The sequence below is a fragment of the Leishmania mexicana genome, chromosome 4, assembly GCF_000234665.1.
Source record: "Leishmania mexicana MHOM/GT/2001/U1103 complete genome, chromosome 4".
NCBI classification, from domain to species: domain Eukaryota; phylum Euglenozoa; class Kinetoplastea; order Trypanosomatida; family Trypanosomatidae; genus Leishmania; species Leishmania mexicana.
The window spans coordinates 109,040-130,817 of NC_018308.1; the positions used below are offsets into that span (position 1 = coordinate 109,040).

Consider the following 21,778-nt stretch of genomic DNA (forward strand, 5'->3'; position numbering starts at 1 on the left):
TCTGCCTCCCTTCTCTCTCATGTCCCATTTCTGTTGTTGCTCCTTCGCTTTCTCTCTCGGGATGTCGCTGACACGCGGGGCAGTCAATGGGGCGCCGCCTCACCTCTCAAGGGCACTGCCGCATCCCCATGGTCTCTGTGCTTGCCACACGCGCATGCACGTTTGTGTGTGTGTGTGTGTGTGTGTGTGTGTGTGTCTGCACGCAAGAGGCGGTTAGACACGTTGTCAGCGGCACTGGTGATGATGAGCCGTCGCTGCAGGCCTCATGGCAATGATGACCAGCTGGATGCGGAGGGGGGGAGAAGCCTCCATGACGATGCGCCGAACTTTCTTCTTTCTCCTTCCTCCACCCTCCCACCGCGACTCTCCCGCTCCTCTCTCGCGCACGCACACCTGCCATACGCGCACATCAGCGCACTCGCACAGTGTCGAAGCACACCCTGGCACAAGCCTCCCCCCCCCCCCCAACACACACACACACAGACACACCTCTTTTGGGCGAGAGAAATGACCCTGGTTGCACCCAAGGCGCTGCACAAGCGCGTCAAGGGCACAAACGTGGAGGTACGCAAGGAGGTGACGGACGACAGCACCGACGCACACCTGGCCCTCCTCTACTCGATTCACGCCGATGATGAAACCGAGCTGCGGTGGCTCCACAACACCCTGCGGCCGGAGCGCAACCTGGTCCACCCGTCCGACGCCTTCCTGCACGGCATCAAGGCACTGCAGCCAGCCGCCGTCTTTAACACGTTCGACGCGCAGAAGGCGAAGCTGCGACGACTCACAAAGTACGAGAAGGACAAAGCAAGCGCCATGAAGCGGCGCAAGGAGGAGATGGCGCCCACCGCTGCCTACAAGGCCGCCGTCAACCCCCACAAGACCCCACGCACCGGCGGAGCGGCCCCAGCTGATGAGGTGCGCGTGCTGTCGCGGGGCATGAACAAGGCGCAGAAGGCGCGTAGCCGCGCACGGACTGCCCATAAGTCGGGCAAGGTGGTCAGCGACGCCGAGGCGCCAAAGGCTTTCTTCACCAAGTGGAAGAAGCGCAAGCAGGAAAAGATCGGCAGGGGTCTGTGACGCCGTGCGTCCGTGACTATGTTCTCTGCGTGTTCGCAACTCGGGTGCGTCTGTTCCTTTGTTGTAGCCCCGTGCCGCTGCTGTGACAGCATGGCAAGTGCGGCTCTCTGGCCCTGGTATGCCGACACATACAGACGCACTCGCCGTCTCTCGATTTTTTCGGGGCATCTTTAAGCGGTTAAGCCATCCATCGATCTTCCCGTGTCGTCTGCCGGGGTCTTGCATGGGAGGGGGAGGGAGAGAGCGAGGGAGGGGGATCGTCTGATCATGATACCTCCCCCTCCCCTCCTCCTACACACACACACGCGCACAGGCACGCATGCACATGGCGGGGTTTGGCACAGCTCTCTCTAAGACGCGCACCCGTGGTCACACCATCTTGGAGAGGCAGCGGCACGCCCAGAGTGAGCGCGTAAAACCGGAAAAGGGGGATGAAAAACAACAGACCAACCGCCCATCGACAGCTTTTGTCTGGCTATCTCTGTGTGTGTGTCCCGAAGAATTCGGTGCCACCACCACCACCATACGGCTTTCGCTCATCCACCCTGCAGGACGCAAGGAGACTGCAGGGATGGGGCCCCGGCGTTTTGCGCCTCTCTCCCGTCTGTGTGTCCTTGTCCATGACGCACACACACACACAGGCACGTGAGCCTTCTCTCCTCCCCCACCCCCACCCCTCGCTCTCCATTGGTGGCGCCACTGCTGCTCGTGCGTGTGCGCGTTCTTCGGCGTGTCACAGTCCCCCCTCTCTCGTGCTATGGGCTATCTTGCGTTGTGATACAGAGTGCCGGATACGACGACAAGAGGTTTACATTGCGGAGCTGAGACAGTACTTAGCAAGCCTCCCTCCCTCGCAGAGGTACACCACGCGACTGTTGCGGCACCTCCTGTTGCCGCAGCGCGCGCCACAGCGAGGGTCTCTTCACTTTTATCTTGCTCCCCGCCCCGGCATCATTCCGTGGCAACAGAGGGCGTAAGAACACAAGCCAGGGGGCCTCCTCGCGCACGTGCGCGTGTGTGTGTGTGTGTGTGGTGGACAAGGTCAAGCAAAGGGCGAACGACACTCCTGCCCATAGTCATGCGGCGCGCGTTCCACGCGGCAGCGCCGCCGAGCCGCGCGCCTCTCACGTCCCGACGGTACAAGTCGTACGTGCTGAAGTTCTTGCGCGGCCAGTTGCCCCACGACCTCAAAGACTGCGCGGGTGCGCTCGGGTGCTTGTACGGCACGTTGCCCGACGTGGACGAGTACAGGCAATTTGTGGTGCCGCTGCAAGTGCTTCAGCAGTACCGTCAGCTGGGGTACGCTAAGCTGCCGCGCCCGGTGCTAGACCCGCCACAGGTGGACATCCTCGCGGACGAGGTGAACCAGCTCGCCAACAACGTCGAACATCACCCCAAGTCCGAGCATCTCTACGCCACCTCGCTCGCCGACTTGACCGGCGGCCCGCTCTTCTATTGCCAGGGCCAGTGGCGGTGCGCTTGGGGAATGCACGACCTCGTATACCTGCCAACGCTCACCGTCGCTGCGTCGCAGGCGCTCGGGAATCGGCTCGTGCGGCTGTGGTACGACGAGGTCTTCATGAAGGAGGCCCGCACTGGCCCGTGTGTTCCGTGGCAGCAGAACTACGTGCGTTGGCAGCATACGACACCGGTGAACCACGTTAGCATTATGATCGCCCTCGACACCCTCAACAAGGACCGTGGCGCACCTTGCTTGATTCCCGGCAGCCACCGCTGGCGCGAGGGCCAGCTGCTGCCGCCGGTCCCGTACGACCCTACGCAGACCGAGGCGCAGCAGCTGAACACAATTTGGGACATCACGAACGATGACGAGCAGGAGATGCTCGCCGACACGCCGCCCGTCACGGTGGATCTGCGCCGCGGCGAGGCACTCCTGATTCATCCGAAGACACTCTTCGCGACGCACGGCAACCGCTCCCTTGACGCGGCGCGGTGCTGCTGCGTGCACTACATGGGCGAGGAAACGTGTGCAGTGCAGGATGGTCCGTTGCTGCCGCACACCACCCGCTTCCGCGCCGGCACGCGTGTCAGCGGCCCGTTCTTCCCCGTTGTCTTCGACCCGGCCATGACGGAGGATCTTCTGATGCTGGACAACAAGGCAGACGGCGCCGCCGCTTGAGGGCTCGTGTCTTCGCTGTGTGGTTGGTGCGCTGGGCCGCCCCAGGCCCGATACTTTTTCACCCCGTGGGATGCTTCAGCGTCCGCACGCGCGCGCGCGGGCACCCCTTCACAAGTCTCTGGACACCCGCGAGAGTAAAAGACAAACGACAAGGTCCGGCACAACGCAACGACACCAACGCGCCACCCTCATGCGCGCACCGGCTTTCGGGACGGATGCCGCACACAACGCCGAGCGCGCGCGAACCAGCGCCTACCCCTCCCCCAAACTTTCCCCCCGCCTTGGCCTACTGCGCCAACCATGGCGAACAGCCCCCCCCCCCCCTCTCAGCGGGTGGCGAAACAATCGGCCCGACCCGCCAAGGCCACCGGACGACAGCAACCGCGGGCTTCGCGCATGCGCCAAGCCAGGGCAGGGGACCCCCTCAACACCATGTGCCTCGGAGCGCCGCCACGCCACGCCACAACCACCCCACAGGCGACGGCAAAGCCCAAGTCACCCAACACAAGCCGAAGAAGCACCACGACGCCCAGGCCTTTCGGGGCACACATGCTGAACGATGCCCGCCGCTGTGCCCCGCCGCTTTCGAACACGCGCGGACGCCCCAACAACCAGTAGCGGAGAGCGGCCCCCAGACCCCGTCACCCGAGGCAGGGCAGCGAAGACCCCCCGCCAAGGGCGACCCAAAAAGAGAACGGAAAGCGCACAGGCAAGAAGCTGGCGACACCACCGCCGGTGACCCCACCACTCCCAGAATACGGCGGGCACCCGAAGCTGCACCCCCCACACACACACCACACCCTTTTTCCAAACAGAAAACAGATGAAAACGCCCCCAGATGGGGGGCGCCCGGCCGCCCCCCCCCGCGGCCCCGCTCCCCGGGCCGCCCACGCCCCGAGGAAAGGCGCCAAGGGCACGAGGCTAAAAAAAAAAAGAGGCCCCCCACCCCAAATCACCCGACGCCCGGCACCCTGGCGAAAACAGCGCGCCCACCGCCCCCCGGGACGCAAATAAAACGATGAAGCCGACGGAAAGTGCCACACGCCAAAAAAACGCGCACGACGCGCCCCCACCGCCAAGGGTTCACCGCACAAAAAGGCATGATGCAAACACGCCCCCCCCCGCCCCCAACTTTTCGTAGCGCGCACGCCACCCTGACAGGGCGCCTTGGTTTTTACCCGGCCGAAGGCCGTCAGGAAATATTTCCCGACAATGATTTCCGAAATACGGGGATCTCCCCCCCCGTCTTTCGAAGTAATGGGCAAACCCCGGCAATGCCCAGCAGAAAAAACCACGCATTCCCCACAAAGGCAAAGCAGAACAAATTGGCAAGAGAGGTGGTTTGCGCATGTGGCGGCGTCCTTTCCTGATGATTTCTTTGGCCCGCATCAAAAGCCGCATAGCCCCAGATCATCTTCCAAAACATTTTCCCCATTTACCCCGGCTTTCAAAACCCAATGCCTGCGTCTGCTGGCGCTTTTCGGCGCCCCCCAAGGCTAAAGGGGAAAGGCGCATACACACACCAAGGAGAACCCAACCGACCCAACGGCACAAAAAATAGAACCCCCCCCGCGGATAAAAAAAGCGGAGAGCCCAGAAGAGCGCCCGCAGGTTTGAAAACGCCCTCTCTTTGACACAAAAAAGGTATGAAACGGATCCCCAAATCCAGGGCAAACCCAAAAGCTTAAAAGGAGAGCCGCAAGCACAACGCTGGCGCCTGAATCCAAGCGCACCCCCCGGCGCAAATAATCAAGACGCGCCCAAAAAATAAAAAAGCGCGAGAAACAAAACATCGTCACCCACCAAAGGCCAAAAAAACACCGACCCCGGCGGCGACAAACCCCCCGTCGCCCAAACGACGAAAAGGTTCGCTTTTCCAAACGAAAAAAGCCCCGCTGGGTTCTGGACAAACAGACACTGAGGCACCTATACCCCATCTAATGGATTCGCCGGCGCCTTTAAAAATCATCCAAACAACCCCTGTGCCCTGGCGCCCACCCCCCCGGGGCACGCCACCTTCCGGAACCCCATCGCCCCCCCGCTATTTACCCAAACGTGACATAAAACGGCGGAATTGAAAGGACGACCTTTTGGCCTTTCCTGCCCCACGCCGCCGCCTTGCGCATGCACCAGGGCGGAAACTGCGCCAGGGGGGCGGCAGGGCGTGGTTTTCCAACCAAGCCCCGGAACCCCTGCGAGGGGCCAGGCGGGGCCCCCGCCCCCCCCCCCGCAGAACGCTTCGCCACCCCTGGCAGCGGCACGGCCCGGTCCTTGGTGGCGCTGCCCACCACGGCCACGGGGTTGGCACCCCCGCCACAGCCCTCGGCCGGGCAGGGGGGTCCGCGCGGCCAGGGCGCGCCCACCCCTGGCCCCCGAAACCCCAGCGCCCCGGCCCAGGGCGCCCCCCGGGACGGGGCACCGCGCCGTTTTCTTTGGGGCTTGGAAAGGGGCGTAGCAAAAAATATCTTTTTCGTTTTTTTTTCCCTTTCCACGAATGTGAAAAGGAATGGGGTTATCAAACCCAGGGGTTTTGGGGAGGTCCTGGGGGCGACGGGGCAGAAGAAACAGCGGAAAAAGATGGGTGTTTTGTGATTGACCAGTTCTGTATAAATGGTTTGTGGTTTCCGAAAGAGAAGGAAACTCGCGAAGTTTGCGACGAAGGCGGCCTGGTTTATCCACGCTGGGCCTTGGAAAGCCATTTGTTTTACAGGCCCCGCGCGACTTTTTACCGGCGTTATTACGCTTTGTGGGATTTTGGCGCCAGGGAAGAAGACCAGGACGACGACAAGGTGGTTTTGACGAACTCGGCGCGTGTTCAAGATACGTTGATTACCCCGGGGCTGATTTTGTTTTGAAGGGGGCGCCAAAACCCGGTCGTTGGGGTGGCGTTCTTTTTGGAGCCACGTGTGGTCTTCCCGAAGAATATGGGGCGGGGCTGTCGGAACGCCCGGGGGCGCCTGGCGGCCGCCGCCCGCCGCCCCTTAAGGAACGCTGGGGCGCCCGTTTGCCGCGCCCCTGGGGCTTTCGCCGTCCCGAAAAGGGTACGCAAAAGGGTTTCAGGTTTACAGCGGCATTCCGGGGATATGGAAGCGCCACCCCCCGCGCACCGTTTTTGATGGAAACGGCTGGGGGGTTCTGAGGCGCATGCCCCCCGGCCGCGGCACCTTTTTTTTCGTGGCGCGACGTGTGGCGGCCGGTTCTTTTCCGTGGCCGGCCCGCTTTTCTTGCGACAGGGCGCGTCGGCGCGAGCGGTTTTCATCACGGCCGGGGTTTTGCGAACCGGGAACGCCCCAGGGGGGTATGGTTTTGGAAACCGGCGTGCGTTGTGGCTTCTTGGCTCCGCGGCGGCGTGTGGGGTTGTCCGTGGGAGGTAGGGGGGCCGCCCATTCCTCGGTGGTGGGGGAAAAGCCGCCTTGGAAATTAACAAGGCGCGCCCCCGGTCATGAGGCTTTGGATTTCGCATGGGATAAACCTGGGCCGTCGTGGCGCCTGGTCTCGCCGCGCCGTGGTTTTCCTTTTGTTTTGAAACAAAAGGCCTTTTATCCTCCTCTGGTTCTTGCCTCGCGGGAAAAACTTCCGCGCGCGCTTTCGGGGGTCCCCGCGGTGGGGGAAAGGGGCATTGTGGCCGAAAACCAAAGGGGGCGGCCCCGGGCCCCGCGGTCACGGGCCGTTTCCCCATCGTGGCGGCCGGCGCCCGCGGGCCCCCAAAAAGTCGCGAAGGGGGGGGCGGAAACCCCCGCGTGGCGGCCCAGTCCCCGGCGCCTTTTTTTCCTTTGCGAAGAAAGCTTCTAGGTGGAACGAAAAGTCTCCACGGGTATGCTGTGTTTTCCCGAAAAAAAAGGCACCGGAACACATTAAACCTGGTGCCTTGGGAAGTCTTGGTCGCTGGAGGCATGCTGCGGTGTTTCGGCTCTCGTTTATGATCCGCACCGAAAGTTGTAAAAGGCTGGCCCCGAAATTAGCACCGTCTTTTGGGAACGCCCTTTTTCTTTATAAAAGCGCTGTTTTTTCCGGCGGGGCGCATGCTCTAACGCGGCCTTGGGGGAGGCGGAAATCCGGGGTTTTTGCGTCCCGGGCCGTCTTCCGCTACGCTTCTCCGGAAAGAGATGGCGCGGCGCCTAAAGCAAACCGCGCTTCCGGGGGGTTGCGGTGCGGCTTTGGTTTCATAAGTGTGGTTTTCTTTTTACGCCGCCAAGGTGTCAGGGCAGGGGTGGGGCCTTTCCAAGGGGGAAACCTTTAGCCCCGTGATCGGAAAACGCCCGGCCAACCAAATTGAGCCCATCACGGGATCTGTCTGTATTTTCGCGGACGGATAGGCGAAAATCAGGGCTCAACGGGTAAAGGGCTTTTTGAACTTCAGGAAGGGAAAACGTTTGGGAAAATATCCGGGGGTGGTGCCTTCGGGCGCACGCGCCACGCTGGGGTTTAAGGGGTGGCAAAAGAAGACGGCCCGCCGACGCGCCAAAGGCGCTTTTGGTTGGGGAAGTACGGTGAAAACGCCGCCGGGCAAACAAAGGAGGGCTGGCGGGGGAAGGGGGTGGGGCCGTCTGGCGCGCTGTGCCCGGTGGAAAGCCCACAGGGGGGGGGGGGAAGATGAAGAGGAGGGGAAAACGCGCGAAGCGAAATCCCATGCCCACACCTGGATTCAAAGAAAGATATCGCATGGGCGTGGGCGCGGGCAAAAAGGGTCCTTCAAAAATGTGATCTGGGCGTTTTCCGCCCCCCTCCTCTTGCCGTGTCGGGGCCGCGTGTGCGCAAAGCTTTATGGGCATGTGGGGCGCCTGTTTCTGCGTTTTTTTTTGGCGGGCTTTCATCCAGGGAAGGAAAATGGCAAAAGGAAAACATACGTTTGGGAAACATGCGCGTTGTGGTTGCCGCGTTCGCGGGTAAAGGGGGGGGTGGGGACAAGGGTCTGTGTGGGTTTGCGGGGGGGCGGTGTTTGGGGATGGGGCCGCGCGCCACGGCCGTTTCCGGAACCCTTTGCAAAGGCGCGGTGGTTTTCGCGACGCCCGCCACTTGCCGGCCCGTAAAAATCCGAGCGGCTTGCTGGCAACCCCTGGGCCCGTTTTTCCCACAGCGGCGGTGTGAAACATCAGGGGGTTACGGGGATCATGGGCCCCGGCCGCCTGTACGTGGCAACCTTTGGTCGTGGGGTGCGGGCTCTTCCTGGGATGGTTCGTCTTCCTTTGTGTTTCCATTTTGGGTTCGTTTTGTTTTTTCCGTGTTTCCGGCGTTCCCGTTTTCATTTTCCTCGGATGATCGCCGTGAACGCTGCCCCGGGGGGGGGTCACCATGACCTTTCGATTCCCCATGGGCGAGCCCTTTGGCACGTTTCCGCGCAGAAGGGTGATGCGGGGGTGTCCAGCTTCGGTCGGCGACGCGGCTTCTTGTGGGCGAAGGCCTCTCTCCGACGGGTCGGGTTTTTTTTCAACCGTCGCCCAACCCCCGCCCGATTGATTGTGGCGCAGGCCTGAGGAAATCGCCGATCTAAGGGCGGTGAAAAGAGAAGCGCTGTGGGCGGTTTGGGCGGGCGGTGGGGGCGGGTCGGGTGCCTCCCCGGGGGGTGGCGGGGATGATTTTGGGGTGGGGAACAGATCGCGCGCGAGCCGGGGGTTGGGGATTGCGAGGGCGGCTTGGGGGGCTGGCGTCGGCGATGTCGTGGCGACGGCGTTTTTCCGGGTGAGCCGGGCAACGCGGCAGATGCTCAGGGATTTCTTTGCAGGGGTGGCTGCGCTACCGCGGTGCGGCTTTGGTGGGGCCCCCGATGCGGTGGATGCGTGGGTTTTCGATTTGGTCAGCATGTTTGTTTTGGCTGTGGGGCTCTTTGGGGTCCTGCGTAGCAGGGGTTGTGGGGGGGGGGCGTTTCGGTGCCGCGTTGGCGGTTGGGGCTGTTTTTGCCTTTGAAAATGCCACGGGTGGGTTTTCCCTGTTTGGCCGGTGTCTCTGGGGTTCCCGCTTTGCTGTGTGGGTGGGTGGCGGGTTTTCTCTCTGTGGCGGTCGCCGCTGTTCGGCGTGACGGCCGGTGTCGCTCTTTCCTGGGGCTGCCGCGGGTGGCCCCTCTTTGGGGGCGGGGGGCCGGTGTCGGGGCAGGCCGAAAGCGGCGCTTTCCCAGGCGGTCGTTACCGGATGCGGGCGCGTCCCTCTCGCCGAGCCCCCGCCACACAGGGCAATCCGGGGTCCGGGAGAAACGTGCGGTTTTGGGGGGCCGCTTTGGGCCCAGAAGGGCCACGGGCACGCGGGGGAAAAGGGCCGGCTTGGCACCCGGGGGGCGGGGGACGCCACCGTCCAGGTAACGCCCCCCCCGCGCCCGTCGCCCATGGACGGCGAACAAACACGTCCGCACGCACAGGCGGGAGTATCGGGCTCGCGAAGGGGGTATCATTTTTCCAGTCCAGCGCGTGTGGCGGCGGCGCGCCGACACGGTCAGCTGAACGCGCGGCCCCCCTGCCCTGCGCACTCTGCCCACTCGTCTCGCAGGTGGCCGCGGGCCAACCCGCCGGGGGGGGCGCGGGCCCGAGGGAGACGCGCCCGAGCCACGCGGCCCAGCACATGGGCGGCACACGCGTGCGCAGCGAGCAGCGCCCCCAGGGCCTGGCCCTGTCGCTGCAAGGAGGGGCGCGGCGTTGCGGGTGGGGGGGGGGGCTGTGCTTTGGCCCCTCGCGGAGTTGTGTGTGCGTGTTGCTGCGCCGCTGTCCGGGGGTGGGCGCGGTAGGGCGTGGAGGAGGAGAAAACCGCGAGAGGAAGAGTGGGGGCCCAATGACGGCACGGGGGGGGGAGGGGAGAGGCCGAAGGAGAACCACGAAAAGCCGATGCACGCGGAGCTGCGTGTAGGTGCGTTCATGCGGGGCACGCACACAGGAGGAGAGAGCAACGCGAGGGGGAAAGTCCCGTCTGCGGAGGGGCGTCTCTCTCTGTGCGGGGGTTGTGTGTGTGTGGGGGGGGGTGGGTGAAGGGGGGGGGGGGACGGACGTCGAGGAGGGGGTTGGCACCCACGAAACACGCAGACGTCGCCGGTAGCCGCGCCACCGCAATCCAGGCGACAGCAGGGACGTGCAACATGGACGTGCTTGTGCGTGTGCGCTCTCCGGCCCTTCTCTGCCCCAGAGGGCGCCACGGAAGGGAATGACACGCGAAGGCGGCATTACATCAACCAAACCCTGGTAAGGGAGGGGGGAGGGCAACAGGAACAGGACGCGGGCGCGCACGCACACAGCGACGGCGGGAAAATGAGGAGGAGGGGAGACCCCCCCCAACGAAAACGGAAGCCAGAAAACCATTGTGACGGAGCTGATGTAACCGGAGCACACGCCTACACAAAGGACACCGCCAAGTAAGGCAGGACACATGAGGCTCCGACATCCCCTGGCCACACGCGGAGGAGGAGGAGGAGGTGGCGAGGTCCACCGGAGATGATGATGATACGAAAACACTGCAGGGTACATGCAACATGAGAGAGAGCACGCGGGCGCGGGTCCTCCCGAATCAAGGACGCGCATCTTCAGACATTTGTCACGGTAATTCTTTACACAGTAGAACCAAGGAGAGACAGGGGGGGGGAGAGTGAGAACCATGTACACATGCAGTCATAGGGAGGCAGACAACAGGCCCATATATGTTGGTCGCACAGACACACCACCAATGACGAGTATATTGTGCGTGTGCCTGTGCGTGCGTGCGTGTGTGGGAGAGCAACCAAGTCACGTAAACCATCGCAACACGCACGCACGCACAGGCACACGTGCCAGCAGAGAAAACGAAGGCACTACCCGACGATGCAAGGAAGGGAGATAACGTATATTAAACACACGCAGGGGCTGGAGGGGGAGGGGAGTATCAATGGGTTGGAGTGGGGACCGACATGGTCGTGATGGTGACGGAAGGGGGAGGGGGGGGCAGGGGGTGGCTCACGTAACCACACATACAAACCAAAACAAAACAAACGAGAAGAATGCACGCCTCTGTATCGGATGCGCGGAAAGCGTAAGCCCAGAAGGACGTAATGGGTGTGTGTGGGTGTGGATGGGTAAAAGGGAATGGGAAGGGAAGACGGCGATACATGCGTGCGTGTCTGCTCGTGTATGTGGACGAGTTGACGATCTGCCGTGTATGTGTATTTGGTGTGACGGTTTCCGTTTTACGAATGGCTGCGAGGAGGAGGAGGGGGTGAGGGAGGCCGGTTCCACTCGAAGGTGTAACACAACACGAGGAGGTCGGCGGCCCCCCCCTCCCCCCACTTTCCCCGGTCACTACTTTTCCCATCTTTCATAGCGCCTTAGCCATCTTGGGCACCACGCTCTCTCTCGCTCTCGCTCTTCTATCCCCTTTACGCGATCTGGTGCTCTAGTCGCCACCGGTGGAGCCCCGTCACGCCACGGCTTCAAGAAGAGGACGAGCCGGCGGACGGATTCTCCGACCCAGAGAAGGACGAGCGGCGCGAGGTGAAAACCGAGCTACCGTCAGACTTGTCGCTATCCGTGTGGCTGGTGCCACAGCTCCCGAAGGAGGCGTTGTGAGTCGTGAGCTCGCTGTCCTCGTCGCCTGCGTCGTCGAACTGCTTCCTCTTGCAACAGAGGCAGCAAACAGCAACTGCCACAGCGACGACCACCACTGCTGCCACAAGGATGAGAGTGCCCCACCAGGGGAACCGCTTGCCGGGTGGACTATAGTCTGTACGGTTCTCGTAGTTGCAGATTACTGGGTAGTTGTCATAGCCGGTGACGCTGATGAGTCCCTTATCCGTGGTGCTGTAGGCCGCGTGTCTGTAGGTGGTGTGCGCCCCCGTCGGGTTTCCGCTTGCCCACTGGTTGCTGTTCATGAGCGTTTCGATGACGTCCCCGCCCTCGTAGACGGACCAGGTCCACCTCCTGTCGGCGTTCAGGTACGCGCTCACGTACGCCTGGGTCACCTTCTGTTCATTCATGAGATTGACAACAAGGGCCGTCATGGCGGCTGTGTACATCGCCACCGGGGTACTGCCAGCCTGCGTCGCCGCGCAGACCTGCTGAAGCTGACCGATGGTGGTGAAGGGAATCTTCGAGTCACTAGGCGCGAGCAGCATACCAGCAGACACAATGCCGGCAGCGAGGCACATGGAAAGTGCCAGGAACACCGCCATCGTGGACGGACGCGAGCTGGAGCACCAGAGGAGCTGCAAGGGCATTGTGAGCGAGGGGAGCGACGGTTACCGTCTCTCTCACGGAGTGTGGGGACAACGTCCAGGTGTTGCTGCGGCGCAGCAAGAGTGGCACAAGAGGACGCGAGGAGAGTGGGAGAGAGCAGGACGCGCACGTAAGCAGTGCGGCATCGCTCTTATTACCTACTGTTTTACTGTGTGTGTGTGTGTTGATGCCAACACCATCATGACGAGGTAACCGGGGGATGACGGCGGCGGCGGCGCATCCACGTTCGACGACAGCACGACCGCGCAAGGCATATCGTCATCCACAGCAGCAGAGGGGAGAGTGGAGGTGGTGGTGGGGAGGAGGAAGCGGATGAGGGAGAAGGTGAGAGGAAGGGGGGGGCGCTTCAACGAGTCGACACTGGACCTTCACCCCAAGTCCCCCTCTTCCCCTCATGCAGAGTGCCGTTATGCGGTCTTCGCGTTCCGCTGACGCTGACTGTTGTTCGTGTTGGTGCTGGCTGATGCGACGCTCCGCCCCCCCCCCCCAAAGAAACACGTCAACGCCAAGACTGACGCGCACAGAGGCTCACCAGGTTGAGGAGGCGGACCACATCGCCACGAGGGCGAGAGGAGGGGGGGGGGGCTGAAGCGGGCGCTGACGGGCGCGAGCTAGGTGCCCCAGCGACCAGTTCTTCGACTGCTAGAGGCCACCAAGAAAACTTCTGTCGGCTTCCCTCGACCCGTTACGGCTCGTGCCGCTGCTGTTGTTGTCACTGTGTGTAACTCGTGCCACGGGAGAAAAACGAAGAGCCGGCTGAGGAGGAGAGTGTGCAGGAGGTACTACACTGGCTCTTCTCGTCGCCATCATACTGCTGCTTCTTCCGCAGGCAGCACAGGACACAACGACAATCGCCGCCACCGCCACCACCGCGAGTACCATGATGAGAACAGCCCACCAAGGGAGGGCTTTCGTCGTTACCGCAACAACAGCGGTCGCGCGATTCGCAGGCGGTGCCGTTCAGCACCGCCGTGCCAGCCACGTTCGTCCACCCCTTCCGCGGTTCGTCAAAGCCAATGTAGCGGAAGGTCGCCAACCGAACCATCTGCATTGAGCTGCGGGTAGCCCGTTGCCCAGCCACCACGCTGGTTGGCAACAAGCTTGCCACTGGGACCGGTGGCGTACGCGTAGTCGCCGAACTGCCCGTCCCACCACCTCCACGTGTCCGAGGGGGAGGAGGGGTGGGGGAGGGTCGTAGTAGCCGCCCAAGTAGAGCACGCCGCCCTTGGCCACGCTCTGTAGCATCGCTGTCACGTGCGCCGCGCACCGTCATGAGCATGCGGTCCGACGTGCCGGAGGTCTTCTGGTTGCACGCATCGTACAAGCCCTGCAATGGACCTCCAGGGTTTGCTACCGCGTAGGCGGCAGGCAGCTGAGCGCCGGTTGGGGTGGCGACATAGAGGAAGGCAAGCGTTGACGTGGTGGTGGTGCGCAGGAGTACCAGGGTGGCGAGAAAAAGGTGTGTGCTGGTGACGGCGTAGATCCGGGAAAGGGCGGCGCCTGACGGTGCGCGCGCAGGCAGGACACGCTCCGGAGTGTTGAGAAGACCACGTCGACAGCAGAAACATATGGGCAGTGAAGGTGTGGGGAGGGAGGGAGCGCGGATGAGAGGCGAAACACTCACCGCAACGTGTACGTACACATGTGGATCGACAACCCCTCCCACCCCCACCTGCACACACGCCTACTGTCGAGGAAAAGGGGTGGTGCAGGTGGGGAGGAACAAGCTTTTTTCACCGATCCGCGCGTGTGCGTGTGTGCACAAGGTATGCCAGTCCGTCCATCTCTGTGAGTCACTCGCTCACATTTTCGTACCATGTCTCGCTGCGTCTCCACGAGCGGCACGTCTCCAGAGAGGGGTGGGGGTGGGAGAGGGAGGGAGAAACAGGGAGGGATAGACGACAGGGGGGAGGGGCTGCAACCTAGACGGCTCAAGCGGTGTTGCGTACGCGTAGGTGTATGCCGCTCTCTCCGTGTAAGGGCGACCATGTCCCTTGTTCTCGAGACTGCCGGTGTGTGTTTCGCCTTCTTCAGACAGTGCCAGGTGCCTCCCCTGTTCGTTAGCGTGTTGCGCGGCGCCATCGAAGGACGCACGATACAATGCTGAGAGAGAGAGGGACCGGGATCGAGGGAGAGCAGCGCGCGATGTGTGTGTGTGTGTCTAGTCGTGGGTGAACGACACATGTACATACCTATGTCCGACGAGGCACGCGCGTCACCAGCCGCGCCGCTTCCTCTGCAGCTCTGTTGTGCACTTCTTCGGTGGCGCTCTTCCGCAGACCACCCTCCTCCTCCACCCCATCACCCACCTTGGGTCGCCGCGCCTGATCTCCCCTCTCTTCCCTTGGTCCGCCACCACCACCATGTTCTAGCGCAGCTGCAGCTCATCTGCCGCGGCTTCCAGCGGTTCACCGCCCCGCAGCGGCCGCGCGCACGTCCCCGTGTCCGTTGCGTGTGCACTGCTCACCCGCTCCAGCTCCTCGTAGCGAGGCCCCATGAGCCGAATCCCTCGCAGGTGGCAGTCGCGTCCGTTGAACTGGTTTTCGCAGATGTAGATGTCAATCAGTGTGCACCACAGCCAACGGTCGGCGGCGTTGCCGGGGTTGTGTGGGATCATCGGCACCGTGGCGGAGGTCTGCGCACCCGCGCTCGAGGAGGTCGCGCGATTGCCATGTCCCAGCGCTGCGGCTACCTCGCTATACGGTATGGGCGGCGAGTACGACGAGGCTGCGCCCGAGGGGCGTCCCCTTCCCGGTGCGCCGCTGTCCCGTTGGCGCGGACGCACTTCTTGCCGCTGGTGCTGTGCCTTCACACCCGCTACGACACCGCCGCCGCCATCGCTGGCACTGCCTCCTAGATCGTCACCGTCGTCTCCTGCCATCTCGCGCAGCGTTATCAGCACCCAACCGCACTCCTGACCAGCGCCGATGTCCGCCTTGGCGACCTCCGTCATGTCCCCATTGTGCGTGCCTGCCTTTACCCGAATCACCCGCGGAGAGTAGCTCTGATCGACGGCGCTGTTCACGTACACCGCCATGGCCTCGACCGGGGTAAGCTGGCCGAGCTGGATGCGAATCACGTGTGGCAGCACCCCGTCCGACTGCCAGAAGTTGTTGAGGTCGTGGTGGCGCATCAAGTGGCGAACACCGTTGCCGTGCTTTGCGCTGCTCACCGTCCAGACGGTGTTGCCGGAGCAGCCAACGTCCATGTGATTGTGCACGCGAACCCACTGCGCAAGCTGCGGTGTGGTTAGAATTCGGAACGACGGCTTGGCAGAGCTGGCCGACGACGAAGACTCTGGCAAGGCAGAGGTGGCGGAGGCCACCTGATCACTCCCCTGTGACGGCGCGAGCTCCTCCATGCTGCTCTCGCGACCGTACTCGTCGCCGTCGTACTCCATCCTGGAGATGGCGTGTGCTCGTCGTCTACGATCCTTCCTGCGTCCCGGGCAGCACAAAATCTAGCTGCTCACTCCGCCCCTTCGCTCCGCGCATCGACCGCGTTGCCGCCGTGTCAAGGGAAGACGCCCGGATGGATAATGCCTTCGTTTTCCCGTTGGTGTTCGTGTTGGTGGTGGTGGTGGTGCGGGTAGCGGGAGAGACGGTGCTCTTGAGCGTGCGCGTGTGTCCCTCGCCGCTTCTTCACGCGCCCTCGCACCCCCGCCCCGTAGTCGAAGAGGTGCAAACACCGCAGGGAGTGCCGTGACAGTGGACCGGGGGCAGCGGCGGCGGAAAGGGAGCGAGAGAGGGAGAGGGAGAGGGAGGGGGGGGGCAGAGAAGAGGCTTATGAAGATAGCGATACAGACGAAGGTCGCGTACGTGTGTCTGCCGGTGCGAGGAGAAGGGGGGGGTGGGGAGGGCGGGGGCGTCCCTCCTGGCGTTGCACACGACCCCCCGCCGCCCCACACGGTTTCGCATGGACGGGAAGGGAAGGGAAAGACGTCGGGAGGTGAGAGTACCGGTCGCTACCGTGCTTCCTCGCCCTGCTCTCCTTGAGGCGGGGTCTCTCTATTGGGCTCGCCTTTCCATCTCCCGCATTGCGTCATCTCGTCGTTGCTGGATGGCTGCTTCTTGTGCCCCCGCCTCCCCCGCCGTCCCGTCTGCCTTCCACGCATCCGGCGGGCACTTCACTGGGAGGGCGGGGAGAGGGGAGACGGGAGACGCACCGCGGACACGCATGATGGATGATGATTTCTTGGCGCATGGCCCACAGACACACACACACACACACACACACACACAGACAGTACACGGCAGACGGAGGGTCAGCCAAAGACAGAATATGGAAAGTTGAACACTGATCGGCGCGTCGTCGTCGTCGTCGTCGTCGGGGGGGGGGGGGACGCACAGGAGTGCGACACCAAAACGCTCGGCGAGGACACGGAGAGAGACATGAAGCACAGGACGGCGAGAGTACACAGAGACGGGCGCCGTGAGGGGGAGCTGTAAAAGGGGAAGGGTAACAGAGCTCCGCCACAAGAGAACCGTGGCGGGGTAACGTAAGACACATAGGCCGAACAACACGCGAACGGGGCCTACAGGGAGGGAGGGGGGAGGGCGTGTGTGTGTGCGTGAGGGGTGATGGCGGGTGATGGGGATCGGGCGAGCGGGAGCAGACGAAGCAGTGAAGAAAAGATGGCGCGCAACAACACCAAAAACCAGCTCCCCCCCAAACATAAGTAGAGTATATACATGGGGGGGGGGAGGGGGACCGCCCACGCACCTCCCCTTCCCCACTCTCCCCACAGAGACAGACACATACAAGTAAATATACTCAAGGGTATACGAAGAAGTCCCGTCGCCCACACACGCACGCACACGCACATCTTTGACGGCAGCCTCACCGCTCAACACCCGCGCCCAGCGGTACTCTCTTCCCTGTCGGAGAAAAACACAGCAGAGACAACAACCAGGAAGAAGGGGGGCAACAGCAGAGTGCGCAAGGCAGAGGAGGACGCGCGCACACCCGCTCGATGCACGCACATGCCTGGATTTTCTACGCGCTGCGGATGCCATTCGTCCGTTTCTTCGCGTTCCTCTCCCCTCTTGCCTGCTTGAGGAGGCGGGGGGAGGGGGGGAAGAGGGGGAGCCCACCCGGACACACGCACACGCACGTGCACACAGACGCATGCATGCAGCAGATGGCCTTGAGGAAAACAAAGCACAGCACCCAAGAAAAATCGAAAGTCCAGATGAAACACCCACGCACAGCGGCAGGACACACGCACAACACCCAGGGGCACTGAGTTGAGGTGGGGGGACGGAGAGTCCCGCTAGAAGTACCCTGCCGGGTTCTCTGTCGCCCTGAGCTGTTCCTCGATCCACTGGATCTGCGCCTCGTCGAGGCTGTCGGCGTAGGCGCTGCTGTTGATTTCCCATTCATCGTCCTCGCCCATCATGTCGTACGCGGCGCCGTCCGCCTGCGGCTGCTTCGGGTCGATGAGCGACACGGTGGACGCAACACTGGCACAGCTCGCAGAGAAGGCCCGATGCCGGTGCGGTGGGGTGGACAAGCCACGCCACGCCGCCGCAACGCTGGCACTGCCGATGCTTGCGGTAACGGCGGCGGCAAGAGTGGTCTTGACATCCCCGCCGCCACCGCGGTACGACCCTGTGCCAGTACCGCTGGTGCCGCTACCGCGAGCAGTCCCGTCCGTGCTGGCCCAAGGACCCGAGGGATACCAGTACCCACCACCGAAGACCTGCCCGCCGGCCTCCTTGGCGAGCATCCGTGCTCCGGCCGAGAAGGACCCGGAGCGGTGTTGCAGCTGCTGGTTCATCGAGTGCGGCGTGCGGACATCAGGCGACGAGGCAACAAGTGGTGACCCGTCACCGGAAGCAACAGGCGACGGCGCCGGGTGCATGGTCCAGCGTTCACCCCCACCACGGCTGCTCAGCACATCATCGCCTTCCACCTCACTCTCGTCGTCTTCGATCATGTTGACGTCGGCAAAGAGGGTGTCGACAAGGGTGCCTTCGTCCTTGGCGACAACGTCGGACACTGCTACACGATTGTGCTGGACGCAGTCCAGGTCGCTCTCACTCATCAACCGTGGGCTGCGCATGGAGTGCTGCTGGTGTGGTTGGTGAAGCTCTGTAGTTCGGTTCACGACCGGGTACGGAGCCTGAGGGAACTCCCGTACAACGACGCCCTGGAGTGTGGTGCTCGAAGGAGTGGCGGAGTGATGACCAGTGCCACCGGGGGTGGTGGCGGCGGCGGCGGCGATAGAGTTTGCGCCGCTGGTGTGCCCACTCGTCCGCATCTGCGGCACGTGACCGCCGCTGCCGCTCCACAGTGCGGTCGGGGAGCCGGACGGCGTGGTCACGGTCGCCGGCGACACGCACGCACCCGTGGCTGTGTTTGTCACCATCAGTGCACTGCGCCGCATGGCGGGCCGATCCCCCGTGACGTTCTGCATCTCTGTGTTGCTGCTGTAGCTCGCGGCGGCGGCGGCAGCAGCCCCGTGCGCCGGCGATTTGACCGGCACAGACGGTGTGCCGCTGCTGGGGCCGTCGCCGTCCGTGTCATCTCGCCCTATCGATGATGGCGGCGACGAGTAAGACGGGGCGATAACGGTGAGGGTCCATGGCGTACTTGTTGCCGCCGCCAACTCTGCCGCAAAGGTACTCTGCCCGCTCATGAGGCCCCCGGTACTGCTTCGACTGTGGTTCTGCACGCTGTCTCCCAGCGGCGAGGAAGTCGGCTGCATTAGCGGCGGCGACCGCGCCGGTGACATGGTGTAGCTCCCCAGCAACGACTGTGGGCTGGGTACGGCAGCTGCGAGCGATGGGAGTGACGCGTCACCGCCGTTGGTGCCTGCTTCGGGGGGCATGGCGAGGACGAGGCTCGCGGTGGACGCAGGGTAGAACGGGGGAGCACCAAAGCGCAAACCACGACGACTGAGCTGCTTATCTTCCTCAGACTGCTGGTGCGGCTGCGGCGGCATCGAACATGACGACACCACTGTTGGAGGGCCAGGTGAAGGTGGGGCCGCCGTGTCCTTCGCCCGGCCGCCGTGCGGCACTGCAGGACCGACAGCATAGGCTGCTGCGCCTGGTGACGTGGGAAGCACCGCAGCGACCACGCACGGATCCGTGATCGATCCCTTCGCCGGGGAGAATGCGGCGAGCCGCATCACTGTCGGTGGTGGGTCGGGGAGTGCGGATTCGGCGACGAACGCGTGTGTAGGGGGACGCACCTGTTGAGCCACGATGATGGGGTCCTGCAGGACGAAGAGCGGCGGGGGAGCGCGTGTGCTGAAGGCAGCGATGGCGGTGACCGGCGCCATTCCAGTCGCGACACCGGGTCCTGATTTCGGCTGCTGCACGGCGGCGGATATGTGTTTGTGCTTACGGGACTGCTTATTACCCGCGCGAGGCGGTCGACGCGGTCCGTCTGCTGGAGCGGACGCCTTGTCGTCATGCCCTGCGTGCGACAACGTTGGCAGGGGCTGCGTTTCGTCATCAACAGCGGCGTGGCCGACCGGATCGTTGATGGAGCTATCTCGAGACACCGCTGGCGACGACGCTACAGGGTGCGCTGGGCTGAGGCGGCGACGGTGTCGAGAGCGGCCGCCGCCCTCCGTGACTGCATGGCGCCGTGATGGTGTCGCCATCGCGTCCGTTCCGGACCGGGGTGGTACTCGTCGAGTGCCAGGAGCAGGCAGAACCTCCTCGTTTTCCAGGGTCTCTTCGGCCGTTGTCGCTGGTGACGAAGAAAAGCGGCTGCCGTTGCGCGGTGTACACGAGACCGTCACCTCCTCCTCCTCCAGTGCTACAGCAGATCCTTGCACGCTGCCAGCCACGTCGTCGTCTTCGTTGGCTACGTTGTGCGCGGGAGCACCGGCCTTGACAGAGGGCCCGCTACGCTTCGCAGCTACACGACGACGATCCTGCCGTGACTGCAGATGCCCGCGCTGGTTCCGCTGGTCCTGCTCTACGTTCTCCCACAGTTGCGTGTTCGCCCAGCCTCGTCCTGTGGGCGGCTTGGAGTTGCGCTTGCTCTTCGTGTTTCTACTCTGATCAGGTGACCGTTGCGGCTGTTGCTGCTGCTGGGGCAGCAGAGGCGAGGACGAGGAGTCCGCTTTGTCGCCGTCGTCGTCGTCGGTGTCGGTGGTGGTGCTGCGACTTGTATTGGAGGAGATGGTGTACTGCGCTTGTGGGTCGACTGCGCTATTCACTACATCCTCGACTGTGCACATCCCTGCGGGAACGTCACCATCGCCGCTGCTGCTTCCTCTGCTGCGACGCCCAGAAAGAGAAGACTGAGGTGGGACCTTCGGCTTTGACATCGCTGCGTCAGACGCACTTGAACCGGAAAGCCGTCTTAGCTGCGCTTCTCTCCGACCCCCGCCGCCGCCGCGGTGATGATGATGAAGCTTCTTCATCTGCCCTTGCCACCGCTGCTGCTGGTGGTGGTGGTGCTGTGATGTGTAGGACACGGAGGGCGGCGGTGAAGGAGAAGCCTTACTGAGACTACCGCGCGACAGCCGCTGCTGTCTGCGCCCAGATGAGGGGGACGCAGCTGCCGGTGAGTTGCCTCCAAACACATTCCTTGAGGTTGTCACGGTCGCTGAGTTCGGCGAGCTGACCACGGAGTTGCTGGCGGAGGGCGAACACGGCAACCCGGCAGCGGCAGGGGCTGCATGCCGTGGGCCTTTGCGCATTCTTTCTCTCCCCCTCCTCCCCTCCCAAGAAGGCGTGTGTGCGTGTAAAACCGCCCTGCTCACAGGGACTGGGACGGCGGCTGACGGGAGACCGCGAGGTGGTGGAGAGACGGTGTTGGGATTAGAGGGGGGGGGGAGGGGGTAAGATGGCGAGGGCGAGGGCGAGGAGGAATACGACGTCGTCGTAATGGCGAGTGGGACGAGAAATCAACAAGAAAGGGGGGGGAGGGGACGCTAAGCGATGATACGCCAGAGACAGCAGGGGTGGGTGGGGAGGGGTGGTGGGTGTACGCGTGATGGTGTTCGCGGATGGTTGCTCGCGTGTGGCGTGTGTGCAGATGGGACGATGATAGATTAGAGAGCTGAGCAGAGGGCCTGCGCACCAGAGTGCGGTCACAAACACTCTCTCTCGCACGCTTCCCTTCCGTATTCCGTATTCACCACACTACGGGCACCGCGGCTGGTCGAGGTGTGTGTGTGTGTGTGTGGCTGGGCTGCTCGCAGAAGGAAAGCGTTGTTGCTCTGGATGGTAGGCGATGTGGAGTGTGAGAAGGGAAAGGACGATGCACCGACGTGCCGACGTGGGGACCTGCACATGCGTGTGTGTTGGGGTGGTAGGGGTGGTGGTGGTAGGGAGTGCACCTGAGACATGCGTGTGGGTAGATACGTTCGCGTGATGTGAGGGGGGGGGAGGGAGGGAGGGGAGGGGAGGTG

The 21,778-nt window shown here is 63.1% G+C and overlaps 5 protein-coding genes across 5 annotated transcripts; 2 read left to right on the forward strand and 3 right to left on the reverse strand.

Annotated features, from left to right (window-relative positions):
• Window positions 1-507: 507 nt before the first annotated feature.
• LMXM_04_0370 (conserved hypothetical protein) lies at window positions 508-1,080 on the forward strand (the record flags this gene model as incomplete). The annotated part of the gene is made up of 1 exon (XM_003871754.1): window positions 508-1,080. One exon carries the CDS (start codon window positions 508-510, stop codon window positions 1,078-1,080), a length of 573 nt encoding a protein of 190 aa, XP_003871803.1.
• Window positions 1,081-2,158: 1,078 nt separating this feature from the next.
• Window positions 2,159-3,220, forward strand: LMXM_04_0380 (conserved hypothetical protein; the record flags this gene model as incomplete). Its single annotated transcript, XM_003871755.1, has 1 exon — window positions 2,159-3,220. One exon carries the CDS (start codon window positions 2,159-2,161, stop codon window positions 3,218-3,220), a length of 1,062 nt encoding a protein of 353 aa, XP_003871804.1.
• Window positions 3,221-11,597: 8,377 nt separating this feature from the next.
• LMXM_04_0390 (hypothetical protein) lies at window positions 11,598-12,311 on the reverse strand (the record flags this gene model as incomplete). The annotated part of the gene is made up of 1 exon (XM_003871756.1): window positions 11,598-12,311. The coding sequence occupies one exon, from the start codon at window positions 12,309-12,311 to the stop codon at window positions 11,598-11,600; it is 714 nt and encodes a 237-aa protein (XP_003871805.1).
• Window positions 12,312-14,767: 2,456 nt separating this feature from the next.
• Window positions 14,768-15,760, reverse strand: LMXM_04_0400 (anaphase promoting complex, subunit 10-like protein; the record flags this gene model as incomplete). Its single annotated transcript, XM_003871757.1, has 1 exon — window positions 14,768-15,760. One exon carries the CDS (start codon window positions 15,758-15,760, stop codon window positions 14,768-14,770), a length of 993 nt encoding a protein of 330 aa, XP_003871806.1.
• A 1,911-nt stretch (window positions 15,761-17,671) lies between these two features.
• LMXM_04_0410 (conserved hypothetical protein) lies at window positions 17,672-20,785 on the reverse strand (the record flags this gene model as incomplete). Its single annotated transcript, XM_003871758.1, has 1 exon — window positions 17,672-20,785. The coding sequence occupies one exon, from the start codon at window positions 20,783-20,785 to the stop codon at window positions 17,672-17,674; it is 3,114 nt and encodes a 1,037-aa protein (XP_003871807.1).
• Window positions 20,786-21,778: the final 993 nt, after the last annotated feature.